General features: G+C 43.8%; 1 protein-coding gene across 1 annotated transcript in view; it reads right to left on the bottom strand.

Annotated features, from left to right (window-relative positions):
- Positions 1-21,010, bottom strand: part of ITPRID1 (ITPR interacting domain containing 1) — a 249,370-nt gene that overhangs the window by 123,687 nt on the left and 104,673 nt on the right. The window contains exon 5 of the mRNA XM_030205640.1: positions 13,145-13,347. Coding sequence (XP_030061500.1) covers positions 13,145-13,347 — 203 coding nt within the window. The remainder of the gene's footprint in view (positions 1-13,144; positions 13,348-21,010) is intronic.

Genomic DNA, 21,010 nt, shown 5'->3' with positions numbered 1-21,010 from the left:
TGCTTCAAATGTCTTGGTGGCCTTTTTGGCTGATTATTTACTTAACTCAATTAAAAGCGAAAGGTGCATTGGCCTCCATGGACACATTTAAACTGCAGTTTTAATGATAACACTAAAGATGCAGAAGCTCGGGAAAGGTTGCCTCAGCTTGTCCTTAAAGTAATTAAGTTGTATAAATCATTGACTTTACAGGGAGTCATTATTCCAAATCGTAACAACTGATGAGGGAATACATGTTAACCTATTCTGCTCAAGGAGCTATTAAAGAATATTAGAGAATTTCTCAATTACCAAGTTGTGTTTTTATACACTGTTATGATGGGCTGTGTTAGCCAATCACTAGCACAGCCCAGTTGAAAACTCAGAACTACAATCAGCTTGCAGATGGGCAGATGGTGGAGGGAGGGGGAGAGTTTAGGGGTGCAGGTGCTACACATATTAAATTAAGATTGGATTTAAGTTTCCTTGGAGAGTTGGCAAACAGACCGCATTAGGACTCCACAGGTTGCAAAGGACAGATATATGAGGGAAGCAGGACCAGTACAAAAGTATTAGGCACCCATGGAGAATTTAAGCCTTGCACAGCTTCCCCTTGCCCTCCCTAAATTTTTGGACATAAATCATGGGCCACCCCCTTTGAGATTTTTTGATAAATAAACTCAACAGTCGCAATGACTTCACTACTCCACCCTCCCAGAGCAATTCTTAAAAAAGACAAACTTGTACCAGTGTGAAAGGACATTTTGAAATTTGGCCACCCTAAAAGCACTTAAAAGTATGCATTGTTCAAAGGAAATGTATGCTTGTACCTACTCTCTTAGACATGGTATAAAATCAACAAATAAAGGTCTCCACAAACTTTACTCCAAAGTATAGTTTTAAAATTCACCCATATACTTTTAAATTTTAATGCTAGTTCTATATAGAGGGTCGCAGATACAGATTATGTCACAGCGTCTGATGAACATGCTATGTATGATTTTGCGGGATAGACTACCGCAAAAATGAGAATAAAATACATATATTAATAGTATAAATTGAAAGAAATCCTTACCACTTTGGTTAAAGGAAGTCTCTCAAAAATCACTGGTTTACCCCACAAACATAGTAACATAGTAAATGGTGGCAGATAAAGATCTGTACAACCCATCCAATCTGCCCAACAAGATAAACTCGTTTTACATGGTATGCGATACTTTATATGTATACCAGAGTTTGATTTGTCCTTGCCATTCTCAGGGCACAGACCATAGAAGTCTGCCCAGCACTGTTCTTGTACTAAAAGTTCTGAAGCTAATGTCGAAGCCCCTTAAAATGTACACACCAGCCCATCCGTATCTATTCAGTCATGATCAGGGCACAGACCGAAGAAGTCTGCCCAGCACTGGTTTTGCTTCCCAATTACCACCCATTCTCCACTAACATTCCATAGATCCATTCCTTTTAAACAGGATTCCTTTGTGTCTACCCCACACATGTTTGAATTCCATTACCGTTTTCATCTCCACCACCTGCCGCGGGAGGGCATTCCATGTATCCACCACCCTTTCCATGATAAAATACTTCCTGATGTTACACCTGAGTCTGCCCCCCTTCAACCTTATGTCCTCTAGTTCTACAGCCTTCATATTGTTTTGTCATCTCAGTAACAGTGGCATAAGCTCTCTCCATTACCAGGCACATTGTGAAGTAACATCAAAAGTCTGTGAAAAAGTAATTGAGAATCTATATACTAGAACTTTTTTTTCCAGCACAGAAAGGAGTAGACTAGTGATTAGAACAACAGACTGTGAGCCAGGGAAAGCAGGGTTCAAATTCCCACTCCCACTCTTTTTCACCTTGGACAATTGCTTTATTGCATGTTGGTGATTGTTCACTTTCTGGTGAATTCAAAAAATGCCCTTAGCTCCACTCTGGTTAGGCTAATTGTATATACAATTATTTCCATCGGGAGTGGCATATGGAGCCGTCACTTCCAGTGGTCACCCCCAGCTAAAGACAAAACATGCATTCCAGCTAAAACTCAATGCAGAAAAAACACAATGTCTTATACTAACCTCACATGGATATAACAAAAGAGAGGGAACGAAGTACAAACTAAACTCCAAACAAAAAAAACAGCACCACGGGCCTTTAAAAATGGAACACAGTTCTTTAATGAATGAGCCTTGACAAAAAGACCCGACACGGGCCGTGTTTCGGTGACTAGCACCTGCGTCAGGGGTCACAGTGATGACGTGGAAAACTTGGGGAATAACTTGAATATATTCCTCTACAATATATTATTCCTTACCCCATGTCTCATATAGTAAAAGCTACAAAGCACCAAGGCACTTTCACTTTCTGTATCCAAACGGATACAGAAAATGAAAGTGCCTTGGTGCTTTGTAGCTTTTATCTATACTAACCTCACAACATAACACAAATAAATTTACCACCATAATCACCCGTAACTTTTCCCTCCCCATCTCAAACAGCCTGAAAATTCTGGGAGTCACCATTGACTGAAACCTCACACTTGAAAACCACGTGAAGAATACAATGAAGAAAATGTTCCACTCCATGTGGAAACTCAAAAGAGTAAAACCTTTCTTCCCAAGGGCCATCTTTCGAAACCTGGTACAATCCCTGATACTAAGTCACCTGGACTATTGTAACTCACTCTATGCTGGCTGTAAAGAACAGACCATCAAGAAACTCCAGATGGCCCAGAATACCTCAGCCAGACTCATATTTGGAAAAACAAAATATGAAAGTGCAAAACCCCTAAGAAAGAACCCCACTGAAAGAACGAACCACGTTCAAGATATGCACGACTGTTCATAAAATCATTCATGGAGATGCCCCGACCTACATACTAGACCTAGTGGACCTTCCACCAAGAAATGCTAAACGATTTTCCCGCACCTTTCTCAACCTACAGTTCCCCAGCTGTAAAGGGGTCAAATACAAACTAACACATGTGTCCAGCTTTTCCTACATGAGTACAAAGATGTGGAATGCACTACCAACTCACTTGAAAACGATCAACGAATTAAATAGCTTCGCAAAGCTTTGAAAACCTATCTCTTTAACAAAGCCTACCAAGAGAACCCATAATTACTTGAACACAAGCCTTACACTCCTTTATTCAGAATGTCTCACTGTACAGCTGCATAACCAGAACCTCTTGTTTCTTTTATCTCTTTGCAACACCAATTGTATTTATTCCCTGCTATGGCGATGCCATAACAGATCTTTGTAAGCCACATTGAGCCTGCAAATAGGTGGGAAAATGTGGGATACAAGTGCAATAAATAAATAAATAGTAAAGAAAATAATGAAAACGACAATTTTAGCAAATCACTTCCTATCAACACAGCAGGAAGTGAGACTAAGTAAAAAACTAAACAGAAGATGAGACTGCCACTGAAATGTTGCTGGAAAGCGATGACTACAATGCTCGCAGTCTAAGTAATGTTCATGATCCGCAAGCTCTGATGTTAGAGGCAGACATAGACGTTGTTGCTATCATGGAGACATGGTTCAATGATTCCCATGAATGGGATGCAAACACACCAGGCTACAATCTATTTAGGAAGGATAGAGCTGGTCGTAAAGGTGGAGGAGTAGCTCTGTATATGAGAAATGATATCGCAGCGACTGAAATGCCAGGGGCCTGGGGAAAGGAAGAAGTGATATGGATCACCTTGAAAAGAGATGATGGAACCTCTGTCCACATGGGTGTTGTCTACAGACCTCCAACGCAATCGGAGGAACTAGATAAAGATCTGGTTACAGATATCCAAAAGTTGGGAAAGAAAAGAGAGGTGCGGTTGCTGAGAGATTTCAACCTGCTGGATGCAGATTGGAAAGTTCCATCTGCGGAATTGGAAAGAAGTAGAGAGATCGGGATGCCTTTCAAAGTGCTCTGCTCAGACAAATGTGACGGAACCCACAAGGGAGGGAGCAATGCTGGATCTTGTGCTTATAAATAAGGAAAGTGTGTCTAATGTCTGACTGGGTGCCCACCTTAGCAGCAGTGATCATCAAACAATTTGGTTTGATATAACAGCTACAGGGGAGGGCAGCCACTCAAAGTCCTGGATTTCAAACATGCTGACTTTAGTAAAATGGAGAAATTCCTGAATAAAGAGCTGATGGGCTGGGAAAATCAATGAGAAGTGAAAATCCACAGTGGTACAGGTTGAAAGAAGCTATAAATATGGCTACTAACCTTTATGTAAGGAAAGTAAATAAAAGCCAGAGGAAAAGGAAACTGATATGGTTCTCCAAGCAAGTGGCTGAGAAAATAAAGGCTAAAGAGCTGGCGTTCATGGAATACAGAAAAACTCAAGAAGAGGAGCACAGAAAGGAATACCGGATGAAACTGAAAGAAGCCAAGAGAGGAAAGTGGGAGCAGAAGAAATGGTTAGAAATGCAAGGAAGGGGGCTACCCCTATGTGGTTAACTATTTGGATTATGTTAGCTAGCACTTTAGTTGTCCTAACTTTAACTAGATAGTTATCCAATAGCAGTCTGAATATCTCCAGAGAGCGATAATACTACCTCCCTACAAGTATATCCAGACAGCAATGCAGAATATCTGTGAGTTATTTAAATGATGCAGCCAGCATTTAAAACAGACATCAACCATGGACTTTAAATGTCAGGCCATGTGTTTATTTAAAAGTAGTTTAAAAGCCAGAGGCTTCTTTAAAAGCTTTTGGCTAATGTATTTTTAAAAAGTACATTATGCTTTGCAATACTCTATTAAAAATGAAGGGTCCCTTTTACTAAGAAACCTAATTAGGTGCATCCAACCGGTGTCAATTTGAACTATCATCCGGCTACTGTTTGTCCCGGGTGGTAATTCTATTTTTTACACGCATCTGATATGTGCAGCAGAAAATATTTTATTTTCTACCGTGTGGTGCTAACTGGGCGGTAATCGGCAGTGCACGTGCGCTGACGATTACCACCCGGTTAACACGTGAGACCTTACCACTAAGTCAAGGTCTCAGTCCCAAAATGGACGTGCGCTGATTTTTATTTTGTCGCACGTCCATTTTTGGCAAAAAAGGCCTTTTTTGCAGGCACTCTTGAAAAATGAACCTGCTCGCGTCCACTATATGAGTCTACACCAGTGCAGGCCATTTTTCAGCGCACCTTAGTAAAAGGACCCCTAAGTAAAGCTATACAGTAGGCTTGTTTAAAAACTTTCTGTAAATGTTTGTAACTCCTTTGGCTGTGAATTTTGATCCAAGATTGGTATGCCACTTCTGCATTATCTGTACTCAGTTTTTGCTTTGGTTTTCCCCTCACAGGCCACAGAGCACTCCTGAGGAAGGCTGGAAAGCTGAAACATGGCCTGTGTTCAGTCTAGATTTATCTGGGATTGTGGATTAATATTCTGTTCTGCTCAGGACTATGTACCTATACAGCTACGAATAAAGATTTGTTTTATCACCACCTTGGAACACCATGGTACTACCCACCCCAGGTTTAAGCTAATAAAGAAGATAAGATTGACATATGGAGTAGAGGAGTGACCTAGAGGGGCATTTTCGAAAGAAACGTCCAAGTTGCGATTTGGACGTCTTTGAAAAATGTCGAAATCCGGGGGCGGGGAAAACCGTATTTTCGAAGCAAGATGGACGTCCATCTTTTGTTTTGAAAATACTGTCAGAGACATCCAAATCCAAGGACGTCCTTAAATTTCGACGTCCCTAGATTTGGATGTCCCTAGACATGGACGTCTTTGACTTTTGACGATTTTCGAAACCAAAAACGTCCATGTCAAAAACGTCCAAATGCAAGCCATTTGGATGTGGGAGGAGCCAGCATTAGTAGTGCACTGGTCCCCCTGACATGTAGAACACCAACTGGGCACCCTAGAGGGCACTGCAGTGGACTTCATAAAATGCTCCCTGGAGCATAGCTCCCTTACCTTGTGTGCCGAGCCCCCCAACCCCCCCCCCAAACCCACTACCCACAACTGTACACCACTATCATAGACCTTACAGGTGAAGGGGGCACCTAGATGTGGGTACAGTGGATTTGTGGTGGGTTTTAGAGGGCTCGCTGTTTCCTCCACAAATGTAATAGGTAGGGGGGTATAGGCCTGGGTACGCCTGTCTGAAGTGCACTGCAGTACCCACTAAAACTGCTCCTGGGACCTGCATGCGCTGTCATGGACCTGAGTATGACATCTAAGGCTGGCACAGAGGCTGGCATGAAATATTTTTAAAGATGTTTTTTGAGGGTAGGAGGGGGTTAGTGACCACTGGGGGAGTAACGGGCGGTCATCCCCGATTCTGTCCGGTGGTCATCTGGGTTTTGTGTGGCCATGTAATATGACGATAAGATCAGATGTTTTACAACCTTACAGTTTAATTGGCCTTGAATACCTTTAATTGGTGGAGTGATGTTGGTTCATTAATGTTGCATAGCGGATATGGAGTGGAGGAGTGGCCTAGTGGTTAGGATGGTGGACTTTGGTCCTGGGGAACTGAAGAACTGAGTTCAATTCCCACTTCAGGCACAGGCAGCTCCTTGTGACTCTGGGCAAGTCACATAATCCTCCATTGCCCCATGTAAGCCGCATTGAGCCTGCCATGAGTGGGAAAGCGAGGGGTACAAAAATAAAAAATATATGCACTGAATATTAGATACAGTATCCTAGTACAGATGACACTTGTCTTTCTTATTGTAGAGACCATTAGACAACGTTCCATTTGTACCAAAACTATTGAATTACCATTCCAACATTACATCAGTACATTAATGGCTATACACGCATTGAAACTCAACATTTGAGTTCACTTCTTTCCGCTATCTGCTCCTCCCTCTATCCCTACCCTTCTCCAAATACGTAACCCCTTTGTCTCACACACAGCCAAAGAATTGACCGGCCCACTTAGTAATCTAGGGGTTAAGAGATCACACACCTTCAAAAATGTATGTATTCAAGACTGGCATTCTTTCCATCCTCAGCAGTTCATGCAGATGGTTTCTCCATAAGGTTAAGCCAACTAGTTGTTACTCCCCATGATATTCAAAGCCATTTAACCGACTAAGAATGGCACCTGGCTGGTTAAATGGTACTTAACCGGTTATCTGGCAATATTCAGCAGAGGGATAGCCAGCTATCTCCCACTGAATATTCCTGGTTAGCGGCTAAGAGAGGCTGTATCACGTGATATAGCCGGCTATCCCCGAAAATTCATTGCATACTACTACTACTATTTAGCATTTCTATAGTGCTACAAGGCATACGCAGCGCTGCACAAACATAGAAGAAAGACAGTCCCTGCTCAAAGAGTGGCCTAGTGGTTAGGGTGGTGGACTTTGGTCCTGAGGAACTGAGTTTGATTCCCACTTCAGGCACAGGCAGCTCCTTGTGACTCTGGGCAAGTCACTTAACCCTCCATTGCCCCATGTAAGCCGCATTGAGCCTGCCATGAGTGGGAAAGCGCAGGGTACAAATGTAACAAAAAAAAATTTCAGGCACCTTTTTGGGCCTTATTCGTAAAAAGAAACACGTCCGGGTGAAAACGTCCAAATGTTCGTCAGGGACGTCCTTGCTTTTTTTGATAATGGGTCAAAAACGTCCAAGTGTTAGGCACGCCGAAGTCCCGCTTTCGCTCCACCTCCAACATGCCCCCTTGAAATTTGGACGTCCTTGCGACAGACTGCAGTTGGAGACATCCAAAATCTGGTTTCAATTATACCGATTTGGACGTTTCTGGGAGATGGACGTCCATCTTCCGATTTATATCGAAAGATGGACGTCCTTCTCTTTTGAAAATGAACCTGCTAGTGGTTAGAGAACCAGCCTTGATATTCAGAGGTGGCCAGTTCAAATCCCACTCCCCTTGTGATCTTGGGCAAATTACTTAACTCTCTATTGCCTCAGATACAAACTTAGATTGTGAGCTCTCATGGAACAGTGTACCTGAATATAACTCACCTTGAGCTACAACTGAACATATGTGAGCAAATCCAAACAAATAAAAATTTCACCACAGAACATAATTGGAGATTTTCATCAGCAAATGATTAACCCTTAGCAACAGATTAATTTTAGGTCCTTTGCAGCTCATTGAGAAGCTAATATAAAATAGTAGCATAAAATATATTACTCCTGGGGGAATTCCAAACAATTGTGCAAAGCAGAATTTGTGCACAATTCTCCACCTGTACAGAATGTGCAGTTTTTTTCATCTCCCGTGCAGAATTCTATGCTGCAGCTATAATGGTTTGGTGGAGTGGAACAAGGCTTCCCTCACTGCCTCAGTCACCTCCCTTCCACACTCAAAGGGAGAGGGACATGGCTGCACATTAGGCCACTCTCTCCTCTGCCACCTTGCTCCTGACTGTTCCTTTAAGCCATATGGCTATACAGAGGCCTGTGCGGCTCAGAGGAACAGTCAGGTCCAGGACAGCAAAGGAGAAGGATGCAGCCTGATGTGCAGCTCCTCTTCTTGCTGCACCATTGGGAAGGGGAGAATGACTGAAGAAAGGCAGATGGGGCACTGTGTGTTATGGAAGGCTGTTGAAAGGTGAATGAGATAGTGTACCCCATGGGGGAGATGGAAAATGTGGATAGGGTGGAATGTGCCATAAGGGGACTGGAGAAAGTTGGATGAGGTGCGTGCCATGGGAGGGGGAGGAGGACTACTGAAAATAGATGCCATGAGGGATGGTATGGAGTGGTGTGTGCCAAGGGGGGCTGAAGAAAGATGGATGAGGTATGTTTGTGCACCATGGGAAGGAGTGGATGACAGCAGAAAGATGGATGAGGTTGTGTATTCCATGGGAGAGAGGAGGACTGGAGAAAGGTAGATGGGGTGATCTGCGCCATGGGGTGGGGGCTGGAGAAAGGTGAATAAGCTATGTGCGCCATGGGGTGGGGGGAGTAGAGGACAGTGGATCATGTGTGTGCCATGGTGGGTGGGAGGGCTAGGGAAAGGTGGATGGAGAATGTGTGTGTAGTGGAGATTGGGACAGAAAAAAGCAAGATGGAGTTTCTGTAGGGGAGGAGGGTAGAGACCTTGGGAGTGGACAGAACAGGGGTTATGCTGGGACTTTGGGAGAGAGAACAGGGGTCATGCTGAGATTTTGGGAGAGAGAGAACAAGGAGAGAAGTGAATGCTGAAGATTTGGGAGAGAACAGGGAGGGCTGTGAATGCTGTGAATGTGAAGAGAGAACTGCAGAAGGCAGAGAGCTGTTAGAGGGTAGAGAACACAAGAACAGAAAAGGGCTATAGGAAGGGGAGAAAATGGAGGAGCTCATCCTGGAGAAGGGACAAAGAAATCTGGGGGCTGAATTTACCAGGGAGAGGAAGGGATAGAAGCTAAGAGAGAAATGGAGAAGGTGGAACCTGAGGAGGGAAACTGCTGTGTGATTGGGGGGGGGGGGGGGGGGATGTATCTCATGCTGATGGGACAAGCCAGCCCATATAATGGGAGAATTCTGCACAAGAAAATTACAAATAAAGGAGCACATTTACCAAGATGTGGCAAAAAGCGGCCTCAGCGGGCCCTTATGTGGATCTTTCCCATGCACTAAGACCATTTTTATCGCAGCATGGCGACTAACAAAAATTAGTCTGTGAGCCCTTATCGCCACCCATTTTGTAGGTAGTAAGGGCTCATACACTAATCCTGCAGTAGTCAGTTAGTGTGCGGTAATGTGGCTGTAAGGGTTTTTTTGTGCAGAATTCCCCCCAGGAGTAAGATATCTAATTAACTTAAGGGACTTTATATTAGTTTAGGTAGCCCTATCCCATAGCAACTTTACATAACTAAAAACTCACCGATATAAAGCTACATCTAGCAATGAAATGGGGAGGCTATCCACATGTACAATTATCTCCTAGCCGGTGAGAAGTTATATATGTGCACTTGTTGCAAAGAGCTTCTAGCTCTCAGACAATGAGTTTGATCACTAGAGGCTAAACTAGCAGAGATGGAGGAGCCGAGGCAGAGAGACAGGTATATAGAGGAGACCTTCCAGTGGCAGAGAAGTCCCACATGCTACCATGGACAAGAAAGGTCACCTGGAAGAAGAGCATCACCTTGGTGTGACAAGAAATGATCCTGTAAATATGACCTTCCCTCCAGTTGATTTATGTGCCCAGGAGAGAAGAGTTAGGATGTTTGTTGTAGTTACTAGACATTTAGATAGGTGGCTGGTCGGTATAAAGATTGCTTAGTAACCTGCCTGCTTGATCTTTTTACATGAGAGTAGCAACAACACAGGAATGAGTGGGAGGGAGGTTCTAGAAGCAAACTTGAGAAACTCCATGGTAGCATTCTCAGAAACGCCTTCCGTCCAATGTGCAGGACCCAGAGAGTCTCAATGCATCCTCCAGTCCACAGACCTGGATATTCAATGTTGGTAATCCAGCATTAAATATTCAAGTCAAATTCGCCCATGGCTGTCAACAGCTTCAAGACAGTTGACTGCTGCGAGCTGAATACCACCCGGAAAATTACTGACCAACATACACAGCTTAATGGGAATGAGTCAGCATGGGTTAAGTGTAGGGCTATTTCTTGCAAAGCATAGGCAGCACAGTGAAAGTCTGCTGAAGCAGAGGAACACTGAAATCCCACGGTAACAAACAATAATGGAAAGTGGGAGGTAGACCAGGCTGCCTAGGAATAAACGCGGAGACTTCTAAGGATAATAAAAGATTTATTAGTGAACACTCGACACAGACTTGTGTTTCGGCGATTAGCCTGCTTTAGGAGTCTTCCTATAATGTGTATAAAACACCAACAGGTGAATGGTAGTGGTAAAAGTAGATGAGAAAATCTGGTCTTGAAAAAGACCTCTGTAGAGAAACGGGATTGGTAGCATCAGCAAGCTGTCTTTTTTACCACTACCATTCACCTGTTGGTGTTTTATATGAAGACTACTGAAGCAGGCTAACCGCCGATACACAGGTCTGTGTCGAGACTTCACCAACAAATGTTTTAATATCCTTAGAAGTCTCCGCATTTGTTTCTGGGCAGCCTGGTCTACTTCCCACTTTCCATTATTGTTCAGTATAGGCAAGACATGAGATAGAAGGCATTACGTTTTGTAGACAGCAAACTGGCTAAAAGACAGGAAACAGAGAATACAGCTGCATGGTCAGCTATTCACATAGAAAAGTGTGAGTAGTGGAGTGCCCCAAAATTCTATACTGTTGAACAAATTCACAAGTCATCTGCAGATAGAAGTAATGAGTGAGGTGAGCAAATTTGTGGATGACTCAAAATTATTCTAAGTTGTGAAAATGGCAGAGGATAGGAAATGGGGCACCAAAATAGCAGATGAAATTAATGTGGACAAGTGCAAAGTGATGCACATAGGGAAAAATAATTCCATCTACAGATACAAAATGCTGGGTTCTGAGTTAAAGCAGTCAACACCCAAGAAAAACATCTTGCACTCAGTGTGGACAGTACTTTGAAATTTTCAACCCAGTGTTTCCGTAGCTGCTAAAGCAAACAGAATGTTAGGGATTATGTGCACAGGGGGTGGAGAAGTACAAAACTAAGAATATCACTAGTTTTTACATAGGTCACTGGTGCAAATACATCTTGATTTATTGTGTGTTCAGGTCGCCAAGTTTCTAAAAGTGTATGCGGAACTAGAAAAGGTTCAGAGAAGGGCAACAAACATGATAAAGAGATAAAACACCTCCCTTATGGAAAAAAAAATTAAACAAATTAGGGTTTTTCACCTTGAAGAAAAGATAATGAGAGGATATACGGTAGAAATTTACAAAAACATGAGTGTGGGTACATCAGCTAAATAGGGAGCGCTACTTTAACTTTTCAAACAACACAAAAACAAGAGGGCAGTCCCTGAAACTAACAACTGAAAGCAAATCCTAGAGCATAATTAAACTGTGAAATCTGCTGCTGGAGGGTATGGTCAAAGTAACCAGCTTAGCAGGATCAAAAGAGGTTTAGTCAAGTTCCTGGAGGAAAAAGCCACAAAAAATTATTAGGTTTCCTGAATAAATATTCAAATATAGGGGTCCTTTTACTACGGTACGCCAACAGATTTAGCACACGCTAAATGATAAGATGCCCGTAGGAATATAATGGGTGTTTTATCATTTAGTGTGTGCTGATTAACACGAGCTAAAGGGTCCTTTTACTAAGGTGCGTCGAAAAATGGCCTGTGATGTTGTAGACTCATGTATTGGACACGCGCAGGCTCATTTTTCAGCATGCCTGCAAAAAAAGGCCTTTTTTGGCTGAAAATGGACATGTGGCAAAATGAAAATTGGCGTGCATCCATTTTGGGCCTGAGACCTTACAGCCACCCATTCACTTGGTGATAATCATCAGTGAGTGCACAATGCGGAGTGGAGGATTGGCCTAATGGTTAGAGCACTGGTCTTGAAATCCAGAGGTGGTTGGTTCAAATCCCACTGCCACTCCTTGTGATCTTGGGCAAGTCACTTAACCCTCCATTGCCTCAGGTACAAACCTAGATTATGAGCCCTCCTGGGACAGAGAAATATCCAGAATACCTGAATGTAGCTCACCTAGAGCTACTACTGAAAAAGGTGTGCGCAAAATCTAAAAAAAACATAATGCTGATTACCACACCTACTGGACATGCTTACACAATGAAATTACCACCTAGGCCACGAGGTAGCTGGGCAGTAGTTACGAATTGGAACACATTGGGTGCACACAGGCACCTACATGGTTTAGTTAAAGGGCCCCTCAATCTGTTAGTACACCATTATAAAAAGACCCAATAGTGTCAAGTCCCTACATTCTATGAGGCCGATTTTCAGACTGTGGGAGTTAGCAAGGCTGACTCCCACGGTCAGCCTCAGCGCCTGGCTATTCAATGCCAGGCCGTTTCCGTTGATCAGCATTGAATATCCAGTTTACTTTTGGCTGGTTTAAACATAACTGGCCAAGTCGATATTCAGTGCTGGCTGGTTAAGTTTAAACCGGCCAAAGATAGACCTGCTATTTCAGTGTCCCTATTTGGCCGCCAAACTTAGCCAGCGATGCACTGAATATTCGCGGTAGCAGGTTAAGTGCTATTTAAACTGCCAGGAGCTGTTCCTGGCCAGTTAAATAGCGTTGAGTATCTGGGGGCTTTAATTCAAGTGATTTGATGCATGTTATTGCTTACCATATAAATTAGGGCTCTCAATATCTAGACGTTGTTTTTGAGCTTGTAGGAAGACCCGAATGTTGATTCCTTTGGATTTGGAAGGATAACTAATAAATCGAGCTGGTATTTTAGTACATAGGTCAGGTTCTTCTTTTCCAAATCCAAGGTCTAGGAGAAGCTCGACTGGATCAGCTTCCAACAGTTCCAGAAATTCAATAATACTGTGTGAAAGAGGGAAAGATTTGTCATTTATAATTAGTTATTCAATTAACTTGTGAAATTTGGTGCCAGATAATGGTGGCAACATACTTGTGGAATTGATGAAATTAAAAATAATAATTCGAAAGGTTTTTTTTTAACAAACGAAAAACAGTTTTTAAAATTTAGTTACAGTTCCTATGCCTTCCCATTCTTGGAGTGATTTGGAAGTACAATGTCTTGTAAAAGTCTTCACACAATTGTATGTTTTTTGACATTTTGCTACCTGAAAAAGAAAACAATTCAAAATGCATTAAAGCAGCAGTTTGTCTCACTAATCTACACAACAAAATCTATGGGACCAATATTCAGTGGGTGGTGATCAACGTTTTGATGACTGTCACCTGCGTTATTCCCAGAAATTCAATGCTGGGCCATGTCTGCACTTTGGCATTAAATTTCCGAGTATACTGAACTGGCAAAAAAAACATAGCCAGTAAGAGCGATATTCAGTAGTTAACCACCTATGGCAAACCGCATAAAGACTTTTATGTGGTAGGCACTAACCACTCATTTTCAGCGGCACTAACCAGTTAAGTTCCACTGAATATAACTGGTTAGCCCAGAACAAGGAGTGTTTCTAGTCAGTTAAATCGCTTTGAATACCGACACTTACATTTTCAACATGAAGACCTATTACATAAATATTCAAAATCTTGAACATGGTGGAAACCCATTTTGCAGCAATAACAGCCTTGAGTCATCTAGGGTACCTGTCCACCAACATTGCACAGTGGGTTAATGCAGTTTTTTCCAATTCTTATTTGAGCTCAAGCTCTTTAAAGAGTTCATCTACAGAGTACAGAAGTTAATCAAAACTGAGCATGCGAAGGAGTGCCAGCATTGGCATTTGACGCATACCACCGACTTCTTTGTTGCTCAGGCATCATGGGAGGAAGCTCAGACAGTGGACCGCTTGGGTGTCCCCAGCAGCTATTACATGGGTGCCACAATTTTGGAAGGGGTCCGAGCCCAAAGTCAGGGGGCTCAGGCCCTCAAGGCTCCCCTCTTGCAGTATGCCCCACATAAGAGAAAATAAATTATGCACTAGGAAAAGTTAAGTCAGTCATCAATATCTCATTATTCCCAACATAACATTTCTGTGAGATTTTGAACTATCTCGTAGAATATTTTTCACTGATGAGTTAATAATGGCTTTTTTTATTCTCTAATTCTATGTCTTGTGTCTAATCTTTTTTTTTTTTTTTGTCTATTTCTCTCTGGTTCCCTTTTTCTTTTCTGTTTCAGCTCTCTCTCCCTTCTGTTTCTCTTTCCTTCAAAGTGGATATTTTAATATTTTCTCCTTCATTTCCTTTATAATCTCTTCTTCTGTCCTTTCTTCCTTATTTTCTTCTTTTCCTGTCTCCTTTTCTTCCTGTCTGCTCACATTTCCCCATTCCTCCTGCTCTTACTCCTACATTATCTTCTTAGGTTCTCCCTCCTCACCAAACCCTCTTCTGTTCCCATCCTAGTCCTCTTCATCTTAGAGTTGCCAACTTTTTAGCAAAGAAAACCCAACACCTGCTCTGCCCCATGCCCCTCCCCTGTCCCACCCCATGCCCCTCCTCTAGTCCCATACCATGCCCACTGATGTAACCTTCTCCACCCCACTCCTCTACAACCAACTATCCGTACTAGGGTTGCCATCTCAGAAGAAAAAACTGCCACATGCACGTATGCTCTATAATTATTTCACAAACTTTACATTAGAGAGTCAGAGCTCCAGTAACCAAACCCTGCAAAAAACAAACGCATTCCATACATATACTGTATAGAAAACCTGGTAAAATAAAGCAGCACTAAAGTCACCAAAAACTGCGCACACAAATTTGGGTGCGTGTCCAATTTGTGCATGCAATTTAGTTGGATAATGAGCTAATTAGTGCCAATAATTGGCTTTTTAACAAGCAATTATTGGCACAAATTAGATTTAGTTGGCATTTTTGCATGTAAATTTAGGTGCTGAATCCATGCCGAAAATATATGCATGATCTGAAAAAGGGGGGCGTGGAAATGGGAGGGCCATGGGCATAAAATGAATGCATGTTACAGAATAACGGGGATACACACCTAATATAGGTGTGTACATCTGCACCACATTTCAGTTGATACAAATGGCTGTGCCTACAGTTAGGTGTGATTTCCAGCATAAGTGCTATTCTATAAACAATGCTTAACTTTAAGCATGACTTATTGACTAGCTCATTTTCAGTGCTGATTTTTTGGTGCCATATATAGAATTTAGCCCTAAACGCCAATCTTCATACTTTGTATTTTGTACGCTCTTAAAAACAGTTTCATTCCATAAGTATTAGACTCAGGTTGCTTGTTCATTGAGTTCTTTCTTTTTTGTAGCTTTATTTCTCAGTATTTTGGTTGGTCAATCTTATTGTAAATCGCTCAAGATCTAGTTTGGATATTTACAGGTAAAAAATACCTGAGATTGAGGTTGAGATTGAATATAAATTAGCAGTGCTCATCACAGCAACCACACTGATGGCTGTGATGTTCGGCCTCTGTCCATATAGTACAGTGGTTTATATTAGGGCAGCAATTTTTCTGGCTTAACTTAAACCACTTAGTTGTACGGAAAAGGTACTAAAATTTAGATGTCAAAAATTTGGGCTAGATTCTATATATGGCGCCTGAAAAATCCACACGGAAAAAAATATGCCTAAATTTTATAGAATAGGCTTAAATTTTCACAGGATATACAGAATATGCGGTGCGGCTGTCCACACGACCCAAATTTGGTCACATCCATTTAGCCCACATTTTACTCGGTGTAAATCCCAATGCCTAAATTAGGCGCAAATTGGATGTATTTTATAATAATGTGCATTGATTTTAGAAATGCCCACGCCCTGCCTATGGCCATGCCTCCTTTTCAAATATGCAACTTAGAATTTAGGCGCACTACGTTATAGAATACACTTAGCGAGTTGTGCACATAAATGTCAATGTCAATTAGTGCTGATAATTAACAGCGCTGATTAGCTAGTTAACTAGTTAAACAATTAAGTTCTGCATATTGTAATAGAATACGTTTCGAATTCCGCATGGAAATTTAGGCACCATCTATAGAATCCCAGGGTAAGCGCCAACTTTATAATGCCAATATCTCACATAGTTGTATAATAGAATACTAGCATAAATCTGGATTTTGATGCCCAACTCTAGGTGTAAACACTTATGCCATGTCAAGGGCTGGTGTAAATATTTGCGCCCAAATACTGGCAGTTACATGCATGACCAGTGGCGTACCAAGGGGGGGGGGGGCGGTGGGGGCGGTCCGCCCTGGGTGCACGCCGCTGGGGGGTGCCACGGCGCGCGCCTGTCGGCTCCAAGTTCGCTAACTTCACTTGTTCGCTGCAGCTCCCTCTGCCCTGGAACAGTACTACTACTACTACTAACTAACATTTCTAAAGTGCTACTAGGGTTACGCAGCACTGTACAATTTAAACATAGAAGGACAGTCCCTGCTCAAAGAGCTTACAATCTAAAAGACAAGAGAACAATCTAAAGACAAGTGTACAATCTAGAGGACGAGTGAACAGTTAATCTGATAGGGTGGATAGATTGGGGCATTCTATATTTCTCAAGTGGTTAGGCGCCAAAGGCAGCATTGAAGAGGTGAGTTTTAAGCAGAGATTTGAAGATGGGTAGGGAGGGGGCATGGCGTATGGGTAAAGGAAGATTGTTCCAGGCATAGGGTGAGGCAAGGCAGAATGAGCGGAGCCTGGAGTTGGCAGTGGTGGAGAAGGGTACTGAGAGAAGGGCTTTGTCCTGTGAGCGGAGGTTACGGGCGGGAACATAGGGGGAGATGAGGGTGGAGAGGTTGTGAGGAGCCGCAGACTGAGTGCATTTGTAGGTAAGGAGGAGGAGCTTGAATTGTATGCGATATCTGATCGGAAGCCAATGAAGTGATTTGAGGAGAGGGGTGATATGAGTATATCGGTTCTGGCGGAATATAAGACGTGCGGCAGCGTTCTGAACGGATTGAAGGGGGGATAGATGGCTGAGTGGGAGGCCTGTGAGGAGTAAGTTGCAGTAATCAAGGCGAGAGGTAATGAGAGTGTGCACGAGAGTTCTGGTGGTGTGCTCAGAGAGGAAAGGGCGAATTTTGCTGATGTTGAAGAGGAAGAAGTGACAGGTCTTGGCAGTCTGTTGGATATGCGCAGAGAAGGAGAGGGAGGAGTCGAAGATGACTCCGAGGTTGCGGGCAGATGGGACGGGGAGGATGAGGGTGTTATCAACTGAGATAGAGAGTGGAGGAAGAGGAGAAGTGGGTTTAGGAGGAAAGATGAGGAGCTCGGTCTTGGACATGTTCAGCTTCAGGTGGTGGTTGGACATCCATGCCGCAATGTCGGATAAACAGGCCGATACCTTGGCCTGGGTCTCCGTGGTGATGTCAGGTGTGGAGAGGTATAGCTGGGTGTCATCAGCATAAAGATGATACTGAAAACCATGAGACGAGATCAGCGAGCCCAGGGAAGAGGTGTAGATTGAGAAAAGAAGGGGTCCAAGGACAGATCCCTGGGGAACTCCAACAGATAGTGGGATGGGATTGGAGGAAGATCCATGGGAGTGTACCTTGAAGGTGCGGTGGGAGAGATAAGAGGAGAACCAGGAGAGGACAGGGCCTTGGAACCCAAAAGAGGACAGCGTGGCAAGAAGTAAATCATGATTGACAGTGTCAAACGCGGCGGAAAGATCGAGGAGGATGAGGATGGAGTAGTGACCTCTGGATTTGGCCAGGAGCAGGTCATTGCAAACTTTAGAGAGTGCCGTTTCTGTCGAGTGCAGAGGGCGAAAACCGGATTGAAGTGGATCGAGGATGGCATGAGAGGAGAGAAAATCAAGGCAGCGGCTGTGAACAGCGCGCTCAAGTATTTTGGAGAGGAAGGGTAAAAGAGAGATGGGGCGGTAGTTGGAGGGGCAGGTAGGGTCAAGTGAAGGTTTTTTGAGGAGAGGTGTGACAACGGCGTGCTTGAAGGTGTCAGGGACAGTTGCAGTGGAGAGAGAGAGGTTGAGGATGCGACAGATGGAGGGGGTGACAGTATGGGAGATGGTGTTGAGTAGGTTGGTGGGTATGGGATCAGAGGAACAGGTGGTGCATTTCTAGGAGGAAAGAAGGCGGGAAGTTTCATCCTCAGTGATCTCAGGAAAAGAAGAGAAAGAGGCCTGGGTAGGTTGGTTGAGGGAGAGGGTTAAAGGGTGAAGAGGAGGTGGTGGCTTGGTCGTGAACTCAAGGTTGATCTTTTGCACTTTGTCGCGGAAATAGTCTGCCAGTGATTGAGGAGAGAGAGAAGGGGGAGTAGGAGCGGGGAGCACTTTTAGGAGGGAGTTAAGGGTGGTGAAGAGACGACGAGGGTTGGAGCTGAGAGAATTGGTCAATTGGGTGTAATAGTCCTGTTTTGCACGGAATAGGGAGGAGTGGAGGGAGGATAGCATGAATTTGTAGTGGAGGAAGTCTGAAAGGGTACGAGATTTCCTCTAGAGGCACTCAGCGGATCGGGTGCAGGAGCGAAGGTAACGGATGCAAGGAGTCAGCCAGGGCTGGGGATTGGTGCAGGAGATGGATGGTGCGAGGGTGTCCAAAGGTTACTTCCTGTTCCGGGGCAGAGGGAGCTACAGCGAAAGAGCGAAGTTAGCGAACTCGGAGCCGACAGGCGCGCGCCGCGGCACCCCCCCCCCCCCAGCGGCGTGCACCCAGGGGGGTGTCATTTCGCCGGGAGGGGAGGTGTCATTTCACGGGGGGGGGGGGGGGGGGGGCTGCACTCGGGGGGGGGGGGGGGGCGCGCATTGGCTATCCGCTCCGGGTGTCATCCAGGCTAGGAATGCCACTGTGCATGACTGACAGTATTCTATAACTTAGGGTGTCGTTTTACTAAGCTTTGGAAAAAGGGAGCCTGTGCTAGCACCTGCACATGTTTTTGGTGCTTGCTGAGGCCCCCTTTTACCACAGCAGGTAAAACACTGTCTTTTGGGGGGGAGGAAGAAATGGCTGTGTGGTAAGTGAACCAACGGCCATTTCAAGGGGGAGCACTTACCGCCACCCATTGAGATGGTGGTAAGGGCTCCTGCGCTAACCTGGCGATAACCGGGCAGCAAGCAGCAGTGCTTGATTACTGCTGGGTAAGCACTGATGCTACAAAATATAGACATTTTTTTGGAGCACCGGAAATGGGGCGCTGAGGATAGGAACTACCACTTGGCTCCTGTGGTAGCTCGCCGGCAGTTCTGGATTGGCGCATGGCAAGCTTGTTGCTGCGCACCAACCCTTTAATAAAAGGGCCTCTAAGTGTCTAATTGCTTCACACGCCCCCCTGACCCACCCATGCCTCTCCCACATCCACACCCTATAGAAATTAGGCACCAAGTTCATAGATTATGGGTGTAAATTGTGGGATAAACATAAAGGAATCCTGTTCAGAAGGAATGGATCCTCAGAAGCTTAGTGGAGATTAGGTGGCAGCACTGGTAGTGGGAGGTGGGGCTAGTGGTTGGGAGGCGGGGCTAGTACTGGGCAGACATCTACGGTCTGTGCCCTGAAAATGGTAGATACAAGTCAAGGTCAGGTATACATACAGTATAAAGTAGCGCATATGAGTTTATCTTGTTGGGCAGATTGGATGGACCATACAGGTCTTTTTCTACCATCACCTACTATGTTACTATAAATTACAGTCAATTAGTACTTGTTAGGTTATCTTTATTGAAAATAGCACTCTTTATTAACTCACAAACAGTAATTGTTAAGAGCAGGGAAAGGAACTACAGTATTTAATAGGATAGAAAATATTCACTCAAAGAATAGAAATTAATAGAAGAAAAACAACTTTCATTTAGGGAGAGTAATATACACCAATTTATTTATTTATTTATTGCATTCGTACCCCACATTTTCCCACCTATTTGCAGGCTCAATGTGGCTTACATAGTACCGTCAAAGGCGTTTGCCTAGTCGGTGGATAACAAATACAAAGTTGTATAGTGATCGTATGATGTATAAGTGGAGTGTCGAAATGGATGAAGATTGCGTGTTGTCCTGTGTAATCATAGTACATAAGTACATAAGTAGTGCCATACTGGGAAAGACCAAAGGTCCATCTAGCCCAGCATCCTGTCACCGACAGTGGCCAATCCAGGTCAAGGGCACCTGGCACGCTCCCCAAACGTAAAAACATTCCAGACAAGTTATACCTAAAAATGAGGAATTTTTCCAGTCCATTTAATAGCGGTCTATGGACTTGTCCTTTAGGAATCTATCTAACCCCTTTTTAAACTCCGTCAAGCTAACCGCCCGTACCACGTTCTCCGGCAATGAATTCCAGAGTCTAATTACACGTTGGGTGAAGAAAAATTTTCTCCGATTCGTTTTAAATTTACCACACTGTAGCTTCAACTCATGCCCTCTAGTCCTAGTATTTTTGGATAGCGTGAACAGTCGCTTCACATCCACCCGATCCATTCCACTCATTATTTTATACACTTCTATCATATCTCCCCTCAGCCGTCTCTTCTCCAAGCTGAAAAGCCCTAGCCTTCTCAGCCTCTCTTCATAGGAAAGTCGTCCCATCCCCACTATCATTTTCGTCGCCCTTCGCTGTACCTTTTCCAATT

Source organism: Microcaecilia unicolor, chromosome 1 (genome assembly GCF_901765095.1).
Source record: "Microcaecilia unicolor chromosome 1, aMicUni1.1, whole genome shotgun sequence".
NCBI lineage: Eukaryota > Metazoa > Chordata > Amphibia > Gymnophiona > Siphonopidae > Microcaecilia > Microcaecilia unicolor.
The sequence above is the reverse complement of the archived record's forward strand: the minus strand, read 5'-3'. Positions and strand labels throughout refer to the sequence as shown.